The sequence below is a fragment of the Brassica napus genome, chromosome A10 (assembly GCF_020379485.1).
Source record: "Brassica napus cultivar Da-Ae chromosome A10, Da-Ae, whole genome shotgun sequence".
Lineage (NCBI taxonomy): Eukaryota > Viridiplantae > Streptophyta > Magnoliopsida > Brassicales > Brassicaceae > Brassica > Brassica napus.
Genome location: NC_063443.1, coordinates 1816104 through 1832423, shown reverse-complemented (window position 1 = coordinate 1832423; position 16320 = coordinate 1816104). Strand labels below are relative to the sequence as shown.

General features: G+C 39.4%; 4 protein-coding genes across 6 annotated transcripts; 3 read left to right on the top strand and 1 right to left on the bottom strand.

Moving 5' to 3' along the window:
* The first annotated feature begins 20 nt into the window (after positions 1 to 20).
* On the top strand, positions 21 to 2618 carry LOC106370971 (proline-rich receptor-like protein kinase PERK14). Its single transcript, XM_022693165.2, has 7 exons — positions 21 to 621; positions 1160 to 1212; positions 1316 to 1352; positions 1468 to 1545; positions 1883 to 1993; positions 2078 to 2157; positions 2290 to 2618. The coding sequence occupies exons 1-7, from the start codon at positions 61 to 63 to the stop codon at positions 2384 to 2386; spliced, it is 1017 nt and encodes a 338-aa protein (XP_022548886.2). The 5' UTR covers positions 21 to 60; the 3' UTR covers positions 2387 to 2618.
* A 172-nt stretch (positions 2619 to 2790) lies between these two features.
* Positions 2791 to 8292, top strand: LOC106370972 (probable sucrose-phosphate synthase 3). The gene is made up of 11 exons (XM_013810979.3): positions 2791 to 3359; positions 3439 to 3671; positions 4164 to 4227; positions 4304 to 5005; positions 5462 to 5596; positions 5675 to 5806; positions 5888 to 6118; positions 6182 to 6244; positions 6489 to 7424; positions 7620 to 7747; positions 7821 to 8292. Exons 1-11 carry the CDS (start codon positions 3066 to 3068, stop codon positions 8095 to 8097), a joined length of 3195 nt encoding a protein of 1064 aa, XP_013666433.2. The 5' UTR covers positions 2791 to 3065; the 3' UTR covers positions 8098 to 8292.
* Positions 8293 to 8496: 204 nt separating this feature from the next.
* LOC106370973 (O-fucosyltransferase 1) lies at positions 8497 to 11592 on the top strand. Of its 2 annotated transcripts, XM_013810980.3 has the most exons (9): positions 8497 to 8672; positions 8820 to 8979; positions 9113 to 9191; positions 9299 to 9369; positions 9458 to 9546; positions 9819 to 9942; positions 10036 to 10319; positions 10506 to 10635; positions 10767 to 11592. In XM_013810980.3, the coding sequence occupies exons 1-9, from the start codon at positions 8665 to 8667 to the stop codon at positions 11379 to 11381; spliced, it is 1560 nt and encodes a 519-aa protein (XP_013666434.2). In that variant the 5' UTR covers positions 8497 to 8664; the 3' UTR covers positions 11382 to 11592. The 2 variants fall into 2 exon arrangements, with proteins under 2 accessions (XP_013666434.2, XP_013666435.2); XM_013810981.3 differs by lacking the exon at positions 8497 to 8672 and having other exon boundaries at positions 9113 to 9217.
* A 74-nt stretch (positions 11593 to 11666) lies between these two features.
* BNAA10G03040D lies at positions 11667 to 15113 on the bottom strand. 2 transcript variants are annotated; one of them, XM_048743427.1, is made up of 13 exons: positions 14900 to 15113; positions 14664 to 14775; positions 14425 to 14507; positions 14273 to 14338; positions 13773 to 13873; positions 13539 to 13657; positions 13229 to 13269; positions 13058 to 13146; positions 12816 to 12978; positions 12625 to 12741; positions 12329 to 12373; positions 12079 to 12210; positions 11667 to 11986 (listed from the first exon to the last, which is right to left on the bottom strand). In XM_048743427.1, exons 1-13 carry the CDS (start codon positions 15044 to 15046, stop codon positions 11852 to 11854), a joined length of 1350 nt encoding a protein of 449 aa, XP_048599384.1. In that variant the 5' UTR covers positions 15047 to 15113; the 3' UTR covers positions 11667 to 11851. The 2 variants fall into 2 exon arrangements, with proteins under 2 accessions (XP_048599384.1, XP_013666437.2); XM_013810983.3 differs by having other exon boundaries at positions 12816 to 12975.
* Between the last annotated feature and the right edge of the window lie 1207 nt (positions 15114 to 16320).

Below are 16320 nucleotides of genomic sequence, written 5' to 3'. Positions count from 1 at the left end.
AACCGTGAAACAAATTTGAAACTTTCTTGTTTAACTGTTTGCTTTCTTCCGCCGTCGGAAATGTCGACTCCAGATCCCAACTCCTCCGCATCCGCAACGGCGACTCCGCCTCTCGTCACCGCATCCGAAACTCCGGCTCCACCTGCAAACAATCTCAGACCAACCCCGTCTCAGCCACCTCACGCTCCTCCGCCGCCGTCTCTGCCTTACAGAGCCATAGCTCCGGTTCAGCACGCTAATCCGTTACAACAAACTCATAACAACCTCCCGAACCGGCGCCCTAATTCGCCTCGCCAGCTTCATCACCATCACCAAGATCCGTCGACGGTTCTTTACCCGTTTGCTGCTCATCCTCCTCCGGGTCGAGGAGGGTTTTCGGTCCGACCCGTCCGGATGAGCTCGCCGTTAGTCGCCGGTGCCGTTCCTCCTTCCGTGACGGTTGCGGGGGGTAATCAGAGCGGTTACCCGGGTTTGCCTTACAACCACCGGCTAGCGGAATCCATGATGCAGTTAATGAGGGCGAGGAATCCTCAGATTCAGCATCAGGTTACTCGTCCCGGGTCGGGTTCTCCTGTCGGGTCGGGTCCCATGAGAGGAGTTCCTCAATTTCTCCAACCGCGGGTGAGGTTTTTGGCTGTGCTGATTAATTCAAAATTTGGTATTTGATTTGTTCAAAAATATTTTGCTCCTTTTGGTTTAATTTGTAGATTGATTAGTGGATATGATTATTAGGGATAATGCTCGAGATGATCTGAATCCATTTGCTCCATGGTGCTTCTTGCTCGAACTAATGCGTTTTTAGTTCATTTACTTTTGTTACAGTTAGCATTCTTTAAAGTTTATACCTTTTTGTATCAAAGATATGAAAGATTGGCGCTTTTTTTTTAATCTGTTATGCTTCTCTGTGTATATGCTTCATTGATCTGATTCTCTTGGATATGTGTTATCTTTCTATTTTAGGTTCCTTGTCCTGCTATGTGGTGATAATTTTGATTAAAATTTGGTCTCATGAATGATCTTTTTTTATTTCTGGAATGTAGGATACTTAAAAACTCTATTTGTATCTCAGCTGTTTTACTCTTAATATGCAGTCTTGTGCTAATCACTTTGATTCTTGCCCATGTCACATTTTCTCAGTTTTGTAAATTTTGATATGTAGGTTGCTCCTCCCCCAACTTCAATTCTAGACACTGGCAGGAATAAAAACGCCAGGTGAACATTACATTTCTCTACGTTGATATTATCTTGAGTGCATTGAGTAAAACATGTTCTATAAACTGAGCTACCTTGCTGTTTCTTTTTTCCATGTTATTAGAAGGCGGGATGCGCTTGTCCTTGTTAGAGGGAGAAAGGTAAGCCTCCTTCCTACTTATCTCTCTTTTTTTCATTTTTCTTTGGATTGACAATGTGAACAGAAGTATTTTCAAAAGATTTTGATTTGTGATACTCTTATCAATACTTTTCCAGGTTAGAATCACTGATGAAGCTTCTCTATATTCACTTAGCCGATCGTGGTTGAGAAATGGTGCCCATGAAGGAATGCAGGTTCGCCATCACTTATGTTCTACTGTTATAGTATATGCAAAAAAAGCTCAGTTTCTTAGATGTTTCCACTTGGCATAAAAAATAAATCATGGTTTGTACTTTTGGGATCTTGCTTTGCTGGTGACTTAATTACTTTGGACTACTCCTCTAATTGCATCCAGATTAGGAAACTAGATAAAGGATTCTTGCTTGATATAGTTTGTTGTCTCTTTCCCCCCCTTTTGGTTTTGTTACAAGCCAACCTTAGTTAAATGATCATCAATTGCGCGTTTCCCGTTTTGATTTGCCAGCATAAACCATAGGGCCTAATCTAACTTGGAGTTTCTCTGTTCAACAGTCGCAAAGGAGCGATACAATGAAAGCGTTACCAAAACCATTACCTCTGGATGTGATGGAAGCAGCTGTGCCGAATGATCCAGCTGAAAAACCAACTGATGAAGATAAAGAGGTATGTGTGCTTTCTCGTCAAGAATCATAGCAGAACGGAACACTTCCTTCCAACTGATTCAACTCTTATCTATGATGATTCCAGGACGAGGAATCTGTGAAGGACTTAACAGAGAAGGATCTTTTGCAAGGACACATCGAGAGAGCTAAGAAGGTCCGTGCACGGTATGTTCCACAATAGTTATCTCTCTGTAGCATCCAAACTAATGTTCACCGAGCCAGATAAGATTCTTGGATTGGTTTTATGATAGCAGAACGTTTTGGTAATCCAAAAAGCTTGGTTTGGTTTGGTTTCAGATTAAGAGAAGAACGGTCGAGGAAGATTGCGAGGTACAAAGGAAGATTGGCTCTTCTCCTGCCACAATCCGGAGAGCAGTGCATGAAGAACGATTAAAAGCTTTGTTAGGACTTGCTTGAGGCTTTACATGACTGTTTGTTAATTTTAGCATAACACCACGTACCTTACGTGTAGGAAGGTGTGTTCTTCTTTCTCTCATACAGCGTTAGTAGAGCTTCCATATGTTCTTTAAATAAGGACATCTTTTTTTATCTGCATTCTCTTATAAATTCAAACCATATTTGGTTGTATCTTTTACTACATTTGGTCATTTACAATTTCTTCTTTATTCACTTCTTAACCAAATGAGATGAGAATAAAATAAATTATAAATCACATACCCATAAATTCAAAACTATTCAAAAATAGCTCGTCTCTAACTATTAGTTACATACCTAACTATTAGTTACATACCTTTGTGCAATTATTAGTTACATACCTACCAATTCAAATTCATCGCAGAAGGAATCGGACAAGAGAACATAACAAACTCTCCCTGTTTCTTCTCTCTTACCGTTGCATTTGCCACGTGATTACATTAATGCGGTTAACGTGTCACCGTCTTGATGGCTCCACCGCTTAACATCTTTGCTAATTACTGATCTCTTCACGTTCAATCCGCCATTTATGTTAAAAGATCCTCGCATCACTTTTTTTTTTATCTTTCTCTCTCGATTGTTTCTTCCCACACTTTAACCTAATTAATCAGTTTCTTACACTCCAAGAAAGCCTTAGAATGGCGGGGAACGAGTGGATTAATGGCTACTTGGAGGCGATACTTGACAGCCAAGCTCAGGGGATCGAAGAAACACAGCAGAAACCTCAAACGTCCGTGGCTCTCAGAGACGGAGAAGGAGAGTTTTTCAACCCGACCAAATACTTCGTGGAGGAGGTCGTGACCGGAGTCGATGAGACCGATCTTCACCGTACTTGGCTCAAAGTCGTAGCCACTCGTAACTCCCGTGAGCGAAACTCTCGCTTAGAGAACATGTGCTGGAGAATATGGCATCTCACTCGCAAGAAGAAGCAGGTAAGTAATGTTACATCATTGTGTATATGTATATGTATCATTGCGTTGATTATGTTATGAATGAAATGTTGTGTTACAGTTAGAGTGGGAGGATTCGCAGCGAGTAGCGAACAGGAGATTGGAGAGAGAGCAAGGAAGAAGAGATGCGACGGAGGATTTGTTTGAGGATTTATCAGAAGGAGAGAAAGGAGATGGTCTCGGAGAGATTGTTCAACCAGAGACACCTAGGAGACAACTGCAACGCAACTCGTCCAGTGTCGATATTTGGTCTGATGATAAAAAGGAGAATCGTCTTTACGTTGTCCTCATCAGGTAAGTTATCTTATTATCATTCTTGCTTACTTCCCATTGAGTGATTGATTTAGGGTGTTTGGTTTTCGGTTCAGTTATTTCAATTATTTTGGTTTTCGGTTTTGGGTTTTTATGTAATTTCGGTTACTGTGGATAAAACTTCGGATAATTCATTTTTTGTTACATATTAGATCATTCGGATTGTTTTAAATATTTTGGGTACAAAAATATTCAGATAATTAATTCTAGAATATTTGGTTATTTAGAAACTAAATTTGATATTTTCAAGTATATAATATGTATTGTTAAAATTCGGGTACCCATTAGATTTTTGGTTCGGTTACGGTTTTTGGCTCTAAAAGATCTGTACGGTTATTTATGAAATTATGTTTGGTTTCGTTTTTTTTTTTAATTTCGGTACGGCTTGGTTCTTCGGTTCTTGATAAATGTGGCCATGCCTAAATTGATAGTATGCGTTAGATCTACATAAAACATGTGTGTTGATTGTATCAGTTTGCATGGGTTGGTTCGTGGTGAAAACATGGAGCTTGGTAGCGATTCTGACACTGGTGGACAGGTTACCTTGTATTCCAAGCTTTCCATAAGCTTTAATCTCTTGTATATCTCCGGTTTTAACTCGTTTGAATTGTCAGGTGAAATATGTAGTGGAGCTAGCTAGAGCTCTAGCGAGAATGCCTGGTGTGTACCGAGTAGATCTCTTCACACGCCAGATATGCTCATCAGAAGTCGACTGGAGCTACGCAGAGCCAACGGAGATGCTAACGACAGCTTCCGCTGAAGACTGCGACGGAGACGAAACAGGAGAAAGCAGTGGAGCTTACATCATCAGGATACCGTTTGGTCCGCGCGACAAGTACTTACCAAAAGAGATTCTCTGGCCTTACATCCAAGAGTTCGTTGATGGAGCCTTAGCTCACATTCTCAACATGTCGAAAGTCTTGGGAGAACAGATTGGGAACGGGAAGCCTGTATGGCCATACGTGATTCACGGGCACTACGCTGATGCGGGGGACAGTGCAGCTTTGCTTTCGGGTGCGTTGAACGTTCCTATGGTCTTGACGGGTCATTCTCTAGGAAGAAACAAGCTTGAGCAGCTTTTGAAACAAGGGAGGCAGTCAAAGGAGGATATAAACTCGACGTATAAGATCAAGAGGAGAATCGAAGCTGAGGAGCTTTCTCTTGATGCTGCGGAGCTTGTTATAACGAGTACGAGGCAGGAGATTGATGAGCAGTGGGGACTTTATGATGGGTTTGATGTTAAGCTTGAGAAAGTGTTGAGAGCTCGTGCTAGACGTGGTGTTAATTGTCACGGACGGTACATGCCAAGAATGGCGGTAAGTACACCAAGAACTAACCAGCTTATCATCAATGCTCTAAAAATTGTTATAGGCGGCACCTATGCTCTAAATCAGTTATAGCCAAAATGAATTTTTTTAAAATCGGATTTAAATCGGTTTAAACTGTTCCAAATCAGCTAAATTGATCTGAATCGATTTAAATTTGTCTAAATTTGTTTCATCAAGTAATAATGTTAATTCAAATTCATAAATTTGTCTAATTTTTTTTGTATATCAATTTTTAATGATTCATAAAAATATTTTAAATTAGATACAAGTAATTAAAATGTTTAATATAAATGTATATCAATATTGTTAACGTCTAGGTCCTGGATAATTTGACTAGTCCTTTATAAAGCACCTAGTAACTATATAACTATTTTTTGAACATTACTTATGATTGCTTATGATTATGAAGTAAGATTTGAGCTAGTGAGTGAGTCTGTTGTGCAGGTTATTCCACCAGGAATGGATTTCACAAACGTTGTGGTTCAAGAAGAGACACTTGAGGGCGATGGAGAGTTAGCTTCCTTAGCAGGAGGAGCCGAGGGATCTTCTCCTAAAGCGGTTCCAACTATATGGTCTGATGTGAGTTTTCCCTAAGCAGCTTCACTATCTTCTTTGGAGTTTTTCTTTGTGGATTGTGTTTGATATCTTCGTTGGCAGGTTATGAGATTTTTCACAAATCCTCACAAACCCATGATCTTGGCACTATCTAGACCAGATCCAAAGAAGAACATAACCACCCTTTTGAAAGCCTTTGGAGAATGTCGACATCTACGGGAGCTAGCTAATCTCGTAACTACTGATATTAACTAACGCCAAGAAAACAAGATCCTCAGTTTTCTGAAGGTTGTTTTTTTTTCTCTGTTTTGGTAGACTTTGATCATGGGGAATAGAGATGATATAGATGAGCTTCCATCTGGAAACGCAAGTGTTCTTACAACCGCCTTGAAACTCATTGACAAGTACGACCTTTACGGGTCTGTTGCGTATCCTAAACATCATAAACAGTCTGATGTTCCAGACATATACCGTCTCGCTGCAAATACAAAGGGTGTTTTCATTAATCCTGCTTTGGTTGAACCTTTTGGCCTTACTCTCATTGAGGTAAAGTCTCTTCTTGAATGAAACTATACAAAATTTTCTCTAACCAAATCTGAAAAAATGCAGGCCGCGGCCCACGGGCTTCCCATGGTGGCCACCAAGAATGGAGGACCGGTCGATATACTTCAGGTAAAAGACCTGTCCTGAAACTTAGTCATCTCCAGTGTTCTAAAATCGGTCAGGCCTAAACGAAACAATTTTATAGAACGATTCTTTAAATAATCTGTCTAAGCGTTCAAAAAATCGGCATAGGCACCAACTAAATGATAATCCTCTATAAAACGTCTAACCACCACCTAACGATTTTTTAAACATTGGTCATTTCAGATTGTTAATATTTTTCTTTTCTTTCTCATGGTTTTGAATTTTTCAGGCATTGCATAACGGTTTGCTAGTGGATCCACATGATCAAGAAGCAATAGCTAACGCGTTACTGAAGTTGGTATCAGAGAAAAACCTATGGAACGAGTGTAGGATCAACGGTTGGAAGAACATACACTTGTTCTCATGGCCGGAGCATTGCCGGACTTACCTGACTCGTGTAGCCTCATGTCGTATGAGACATCCGCAGTGGCAAACGGACGCAGACGAAATGGCGGCTCAAGAGGACGAGTTTTCGCTCAACGACTCTCTTAAAGACGTTCAAGACATGTCTCTGAGACTCTCTGTGGATGGAGACAAACCTTCCTGGAACGCGTCTCTTGAACCGAATAGTAATGATCCGGTTAAACAGATCATGAGCCGGATGAAGCAACCTGAAACCAAGAGTAAACCGGAAGTGCAGGGGAAGAAGCAAGGAGATAACGTGGGGAGCAGGTTTCCTGTTTTACGGCGACGTGAACGGCTTATAGTTATAGCTGTTGATTGCTATAACGAGGAGGGAGCGGTAGATGTAAAATCTATGGTGACGATGATTCAGAACATCATCAAAGCCGTGAGATCGGATCCTAAGATGGCTAAGAACTCTGGTTTCGCGTTATCCACTTCGATGCCGCTTGATGAGTTGACTAGCTTCTTCAAGTCTGCTAAGATTCAGGTGAGCGAGTTCGACACGTTGATATGCAGCAGTGGGAGCGAAGTGTATTACCCGGGAGCTGAAGAAGGGAAGCTTCTTCCTGATCCTGACTATGCATCGCATATAGATTATAGATGGGGTAATGAAGGGCTTAAGAACACTGTGTGGAAGCTGATGAATACGACAGCTGTTGGTGGAGAAGCTAGGAACAAAGGCTCACCGAGTCTTGTCGAGGAGGATAAGCCATCGAGCAATGAGCATTGCGTTGCTTATTTGATCAAAGATCGTTCCAAGGTAAAGTTTTTTGTTCGTAGTCATTAAAACCTAATTAGGGCTTTTTCAGGTGATGAGAATTAATTACTTGCGTCAGAAGTTACGTCTTAGATGTCTTTAATATCTAATTAGTGTTTCTTCAGGTGATGAGAACTGATGACTTGCGTCATAAGTTACTTCTTAGAGGTCTTTGATATCTAATTAGGGTGTCTTCAGGTGATGAGAATTGATGACTTGCGTCAGAAGTTACGTCTAAGAGGTCTTCGTTGCCATCCAATGTACTGTCGGAACTCGACAAGATTGCAGATCGTTCCTCTTCTTGCTTCTCGCTCTCAAGCTCTTAGGTACTTTAATATTCCGAAAACGGTACAAAACCACGTTACATCTGTTAATCTCGTCTGTCTATTTGCGGTGCAGATACTTGTTCGTGCGGTGGAGGCTTAACGTGGCGAACATGTACGTGGTGGTGGGAGAACACGGCGATACGGACTACGAGGAGCTTATCTCCGGCACACACAAGACGGTGATCGTTAAGGGGCTCGTGACTTTCGGCTCTGATGCTCTGCTCCGGTCTACAGACCTTCGAGACGACATCGTTCCGTCAGAGAGTCCTTTCATCGGTTTTCTCAAGGCTGACTCGCCGGTTAACGAGATAACCGATATTTTGAAGCAGCTGTCCAAAGCCGCTACTTGATTCAATTAGTATCTACTCTTCGGTTCAGCCTTGTAGATTTTATTTAGGATTTAATAGGATTCTAGAAAATAAAAAATTACAAAACAATGATGCTCATTGCAATTATTCTACTTCTTTGTTTTTTTGTTGTCAAAGGGAGTTACTATATGATGGTTGGAAAATAAAACTTTTCTTATAAATTGAACTCTTTTACTATTGGAACCTTTAAAAATCCTGATTGTAAATTTCCATAAATTAATAAATATAACAAACAATTTATTTGTTTTTATAAAAGTACTATACAATTTTTATAGAGCTTAAAACAAATATGAATCAATATTGATATTTAATTAGTAAAAGGTAAGCCACTAAACCTGGTTCTAAAACAATCAACCGGCCGGTTTAATCCAGAGAACCGATTACGGTTTGATGCGGGGATTGTAATTAATTCACTTGGATTAACGAAAAAATCCACATCTCGCTCTAGTGAGAACGAAAGACTCCAGCGGAGAGATTTAACAGAAAAAAAGTGGTGCAAATTCACAAATCACCGGAGAAGATCTTGTTCTCTTCCTGATTGCAAACGCGATGCGAAGGTAGACGAAACCAAGCTCCTTCTTCTCTTTCACTTTTCTGTGAAATTTTTTGATTTCTCGAGAAAATTTGTCGTCTGTGTGATGCGATTTTCGTATAAACAGAGTGAAATTAGTTGGATCGGTGCTGATTTTTGAGTGATGGTGCAGGTTAGGGCACCACCGTCTCCATGGGAAGGCGGGAGGAGTTGGAACGAAGGGGATGGTGGCGAAACTCTCCATCGGAGTCATAGTTCTACTGATCTGTACTCTCTCGCTGCTTTTCTCGTTTAACATCGGTGGTAGTCCCGAGCCGACGCGTCCTTCTAAGGTCAGTTACACTTTTTAGTGTGGATTCTGAGTTAGTGACTTGTAGGCTGTAGATCAGGTTAGATGAGATCTGAATCGAGATTTAGTCAGTCTTTTGTTGATTGATTGATGGATTGTATATGGTATTTGAGCAGATAAACGTGGAGGAGCTTTGGGAGAGTGCTGATTCTGGTGGTTGGAGACCATCTTCCGCTCCACGATCTGACTGGCCTCGTATGTTCATCTCATGTTTTTGAGCTGTAAAGATTTATAACTTGATGCTAATCTCAGAAGTCTTGGGGCGTTCCAAGCTTGTATTGATGATACGATTACTTTTGCAGCTCCGACGAAGGAGACGAATGGTTATCTTCGTGTTCGGTGTAATGGTGGTTTGAATCAGCAACGTAGTGCGGTAGGTGTCTAATCTGTAAATATAGTGGACTTGAGATAGGTTCAATCCCCTTAATGGCTAAATATTGACATGTGGATGGATGTTGCAGATATGTAATGCAGTACTTGCTGCTCGGATCATGAATGCTACACTTGTGTTGCCCGAACTAGATGCAAACTCGTTTTGGCATGATGCCAAGTACGTTGCTTCCTTTAGACATTGCATAGCATTAATATTAGAAATTAAGGGACTTTCTGTAAAATAAAGATTTGATTAATAGTGGCTACTAGTGTGAACGTGTTGCAATTTGTAGCTTTTATAAATATCATCAGACAGATAAGTTCTAAGATGGTTTAATCACCTAATGTGAAGGACAGGAGGTGTTAGTATGCTCAGAAGTGCAAATGCCATTGCATAAATGATTTGAGTATGTATCTGCGTTCTCTAATATTTGCTTTTCTTTTCCGCAGTGGATTCCAGGGAATATATGACGTAGAACATTTTATTGAGACACTGAAGTATGATGTTAGGATTGTGGGAAAGATCCCCGATGTTCACAAAAATGGGAAAACCAAGAAGATCAAAGCGTTTCAGGTACAAACATAAAGGAATGCGACTTGTTTCCATATAAGCTTCTGAAAGTAAAGAATATATATACACGTGTGCTCATTTTTCTCTTTGAAACAGATTCGTCCTCCTCGAGATGCTCCTATTGATTGGTACCTGACAACTGCTCTAAAGGCAATGAAAGAACATAGTGCTATCTATCTTACACCTTTTTCACATCGGTTGGCGGAGGAAATTGACAATCCTGAGTATCAACGGTTAAGGTGCAGAGTGAACTACCATGCTTTGAGATTCAAGCCACACATCATGAAGTTGAGTGAATCAATTGTTGACAAACTCCGGTCACAGGGCCACTTCATGTCTATCCATCTTCGTTTCGAAATGGATATGTTGGCTTTTGCAGGGTAATGCTATCGTCCCAACAACAAAAAATTATTTCTTCAACCATCAGCTGCAATTTCATTTCTATTTAAGTAATTTATAGATCAAAGTTGATTCTTGTTGAAGCCTCTTGCAAAAGAAGTTGGTTGCCTTTGTATTATCATCTTACATACATCAACACACATGGTTCTTTTGTCTATATTATGCAGGTGCTTTGACATATTTAACCCTGAGGAACAGAAGATACTTAGGAAGTACCGTAAAGAGAATTTCGCAGAGAAAAGGCTTATCTACAATGAAAGAAGGGCTATCGGGAAGTGTCCACTGACCCCTGAGGAGGTAAAGTTCTTTTTTACTCTTTTTATCCAAAATCCACAAGTAGATAACTGATAAGCTAGACAGCAACAGATAATCATAAGTGCAGGCTTTAGAAATGCAACATGACAGTTTGGTTGATCCTTGTGGTGCAGGTAGGTCTTATATTACGAGCGATGAGATTCGACAACTCCACAAGGATATACCTAGCAGCTGGTGAGCTTTTTGGCGGGGAAAGGTTCATGTCACCGTTTCGTACCTTATTCCCACGGCTTGACAACCATAGCTCGGTGGACCCCTCTGAGGAGCTGTCAGCAAGCTCACAAGGATTAATAGGATCAGCTGTGGATTACATGGTCTGTCTCCTTTCCGACATTTTCATGCCAACATACGATGGACCGAGCAACTTCGCCAACAACCTCTTAGGTCATCGCCTCTACTACGGTTTCCGCACCACGATCAGACCGGACAGAAAGGCTTTAGCTCCAATCTTCATAGCTAGAGAGAAAGGAAAAACCGCTGGGTTCGAAGAAGCAGTGAGGCGAGTAATGCTGAAAACGAACTTCGGAGGGCCTCACAAACGCGTATCTCCTGAGTCGTTTTACACGAACTCATGGCCTGATTGTTTCTGTCAGATGAATCCGAAGAAGTCCAGTGACAAATGCCCGCCGGATAATGTTGTAGAGATTCTTGAAAGTCGGTTAGAGAGTGTGGGGGATCCGGATTCAACTTCTCAGACGAATTCCACGGTCGCTGGATTAGAACGGTAAGGAAGCCTTTGAAATGTTCAGACAAAGCAGAGAGGGGTTTCTCGACATTGATGATCATACAGTTAAGATAGCTCAACATCTCCCTCTGTCTCTCTATCATATACATTTTTTTCTTTATGAAGCATAGATTCGAATCTTTTTTTCAGAATTTGTAACAATATCTAAAAGAAGTGATGAGATTCCACAAATATAGTATGTTTATTTCATTTGACATCTTAAAACGTCTTGGCCATCTCAGAAATAAAATCTCTCTGGTTCTCAGAGTTTCTCAAATGTGCTCCAGTAATCATGTTCGTGTGCTCTTTTCATTGCACAGAGGGAATCTTGATTGAACTTGATATAAAATTATTACAAAAAGAGAAACAAATGTTTAAAAAATCTTTTATTTGTAATCTCTGACTCCTTTACCAAAAGGCATTTAATCTTCTGCAAAAATCAGACGTTCTATGAGCTGATGGTACCTCTTTGCTTTACTTAGTGTTGTGTGTTGGGACACTAAGATAGAACTTAGTGTTCTTGAAGTCATCAAGTAACGGGTTGTATCCGTCCTTTGTTCTCGTCTTTGAAGGTAAACCAAACTCATCCATGAATGCTGATGTATCCAGCTACATGCCGAAAAATAGAAGACAAGTTATTGAAAGTTTTCAGAAATATCTTCTCTTGTTGTAATGTTTTTAAGGAGAATCTGTGTGTTTACAGTGAGAGTTCGCCTTTTCCTTCCTTTTTTCGATGGTGTCCCGTCTTTCTCAGTCTTCCTCCAGCCAGAACAATAATGATCCATTCGTTCCAAAAGCCAAAAGTCAGTTGGGAAAAATATATCAGCATCACCCTGCAAAAGATCATCCCAAGTTACATATGTTTCTGATGTTTGAATAAGACTAACCAGGTTGCAATGGAGAATAAACAGAACAATTAATCAGAGAAGGAAGTTCTCAGATATCTCATACCTTGGCGTCCAGATAACTACTGTAATCTGAGCTAGATCCATCTTTCTGCAAATACAAACGTTGTTAAAAGAGATCATAATTACCACTTAAAGGGTGAAAAACCATTCTCATGTATGATTGAACCAAGTTTGATATAAGCAATGGAAAAGGACACTGTCTTACGTTGAAACAAAGTTCTTGATTCAAACAATGACGTGTAGACTTAACTTTGGGCATATCTAGTTTAGTGATTAAACAGTCTACACATCCTGAGAAAGGTGTCAATGCATAGTTAGAAGTGGAAAAAGGGAACAAACCTTTGTTGAAACCAATGGGGCTCTTTCACCAGGAACTTTCACGTCCGGCAAGAAGCTAAAGTCAGAAGCGATTAGGGACATCTTTGGTAGCTTTTCATGTAAAACCTCCAGCAGTTTCTGTAATTTCACATAATTAGAACAGAGCAACGCAGCACCTGCTTTAATAAGTGGACACCATTTTTCCCCCTTACCAAACAACCTGTTGGAAGCCAACAACGCCTAGGTTTGGGAAACAGTTTTGACCAGATTTCTTTTGGTTTTGAAACCGGAGGAGCTTCGTGTTCAACAATGTCAATGCAGCGCTTGATCAGTGGATCCTCTAAAGGCTTGTATAGCTCAGAGAGTGATTCGCTGCTAGTTTATAAGAGATCTGGGATCAAAAGAAGCATAAATGTAAAAAAATCATTAGAGCCAAAACCAGTATTCTCTGCACCTCTCCGGTTTATTTTCAACCAAGACTTCCATCCATGGGGAAAGTTGGCTTTGGGAATAGACAAGATCATGTGGGAGATTATCTAGCACCTGCAATGGCACAAGTTAATACAAATTTTTAGACGTGGATTCCTCTTCAATACAGCCTATTAACAACTACTTAATTGCGTACCTCGAGCATTATCACCCAGCATGGTTGTTGCTCCACATTCCCTGTTTGAAATTTTACTCTATAAGCACAGATAGAGAACTTCATTTAACGTGGTGGGCTAGCTTAGAAACAACTCGCTAAGTTTTCAGCATAACCTCATCTGATTAGCGATATCTCTGACTAGATCAAGTTTTTAAGAATGTTACATTACGAAGTTTGGTGAACAGCTCGCAAAGTTTAGCATTTTCAAACATAAACTAATTCCAGACTAGCCACAGAACAAGAAAAAATGATAGAGAATCTGCATCAGATTCAAAAGAAAGAAACTCACTCCATCCAGATAGGTCAGATGCATCACGGCATTCAACTCGGAACTTTGATAGATGACTTCCAACTTGGGCAACAGTTTCCTTTTGAATCTTAGCCAGTGACGGACTGATTTCTATAGATCTGAAAAAAAAAAAAATCATGCAGTTAATATAGTTGCAGCATGTTCCATAACAGGTTACTAACTCACTATGCTGAAATTCAAGCAAAAAGATGCTTAAAACAGGGGCATACGTACGTGTAGCTCATGTTATTGTAGATTCTCTCAGGAGCATTCAACATTATGTAGTCCAATATACCCTTCGCACAGGTTCCGGATCCACCGCCGATTTCATATATCTAAGCACATGTTTTAAGTGTTATCGATGTACAGAAGAATCAGTGCAAACGTAGACTCACAAACCGGGATGAAAATATTCAACAAACATATGATCTTAAACAGAAAATCAATGGCTTTACTTTCTATTCACCGTTCAATTGTGTGTTCAAATGATTATAAACTACTCTAAACACTTTTTTAGGTAAATCATTGTTTCTCTATTTCAAGTTTTCAACGCATGAGCAACTGAAACAGGTTAAAGGCTAAGGCTATCATTAACTAGTTCTCTCATATAGGCTGGTAGGTAAAGATAGCTCAGGATTCAGTACAACTACAGAAACCAGAGAGGACATTTCATGTTTGGTATTGTCCTGAAATTAAATAAAGTAGTGAGACGTAGAAGATCACAAAAGTGAAACCTTTAAAGGAACTGAGAGATTGGTGGTTCGTAGTATAGCTTCTGCAATCCCATGAGCATACCAAGGCTGCAAGAGAGGAGGATTGAAATCATAAAAATGGGATACTTACGACAAGAGAAAGCTGTTCCAAGTAGAGATCAAAGACAAATCACCTTGAAGAGCTCCACAGGAGTAAACCAAGAAATGTCACTCTGCTTGTAAACTTTCTCCAATAGTTTCATGTACGCCTTTCTCCCTATATATATACACAAAGAAAAAAACTAGTCGACAATGCTCCAATAAAGACCCCATCCTGAAGGACTACAACTAATATTGGTATACTTCCAAGAAATGGTAACTTAATCCAACAATACTATCAAAGGCAAGTGAGACTTGAATGGCTTAGCTTTACCTTCAAGCTGGTTGAACTTAATGCTTCTCTCAAGAACCCCAACAGATTGCGATCTTTGAGAGAAGTATCCGTGTTTTGCATCATACAGTGCTCTGTGTATGAAATCTCTAACCTGATTCCGTTTTAACCAAACAGTTAAGTCGTTAATCATCTGAGAATCATAAAGTTCATCACTTTATCACTAATTCAACTAATCAAAGGCCGCCAAATTTGAATACAAGGATGCGAAAACTCACGAGAACTGGTTCGTCGCCTATGAGCTTCTGAGTCGAGAAGAACGCAGCTCGAATCGATCCAATGCGTGTCAGCTCGAATCGATCAACATTTCTACTGAAAAACGGTGTCGAAAGCTTCCGAGAAGAGATAAATCGAACGAGAGCCATGAAACTCGCCCTCACTCGATCGAATCGATTACACGAAGTGATGCAAAGTGAGGAAGAAACTCACCGGTTCAGGTTTCACAGAGGTTTAGGGTTTAGATCCGGTTCGGTTCTCATAATCCTTGGTTCTGTTCTTAAAACCCTATTACCTTTTTCTTTTTAATTGACCGGCTCATCAAACGGGATAGTTCACTAGTAGGGGTAGTTTAGTAATTTCACCTAATATAACAATGTAGTGATAGAGTCAATAACAATACTTGCATGCATTTTTTACATATTCAAACACTATAACCGCGTTGTTCCAAAAAAAATCACCATAACTCGCATTAATGTAATTCTTTTTCATGGACAACTTCAATGTAGCATATGATATATTATACTACATACTTTAGTTTCACGTTAAATCTATTTTTTTTTCAATGATCGAATAAGAACGATTTTTAAAAATAGTTATTAATTTGGGGTTCATCTAAGATTTACTATTATGGGTAGTTTAGTAATTTTGCCTAATATACAACATAATGACAGAGTCAACGTTAATACTTGTATGAATTTTTTACATATTCAAGAATCATAACGCGTTGTTCAAAAAAAATAACCATAACGCTCACATATGCTATACTATACTACATACCTCAGTTTCACGTTGAATCTATATTTTTTTATTTCAATGATCGATTAAGAACGATTTTTAAAAATAGTTATTTAACATGTGGTTCATTAATAGTTCACTAGTAGGGGTATTTTGATAACTTTGCCTAATATACAATGTAAACAGAGTCAACGCCAATACTTGCATGCATCTATTACATATTCAAGTATCATAACGCGTTGTTCAAAAAAAAATCACCATAACGCTGGCATTAGTCTAATTTATCTTCATGGACAACCACAATGTGGCATATGATATACTATACTACATACATCAGTTTTACGTTGAATCTATATTTTTTTATTTCGATTAAGAACAATTTTTAAAAATAGTTATTAACTTGTGGTTCATTAATAATTCACTTGTCAATGTTAATACTTGCATGCATTTTTTACATATTCAAATACCATAACGCATTGTTCAAAAAAATTCACCATAACTCTCGCATTAGTCTAACTCATCTTCATGAACAACCACAATGTGGCATATGATATACTATACTACATACCTTAGTTTCACGTTGAATCTATATTTTTATTTCAATAATCGATTAAAAACGATTTTTAAAAATAGTTATTAAGTTGTGGTTCATCAATGGTTCACTAGTATGGGTAGTTTGGTAATT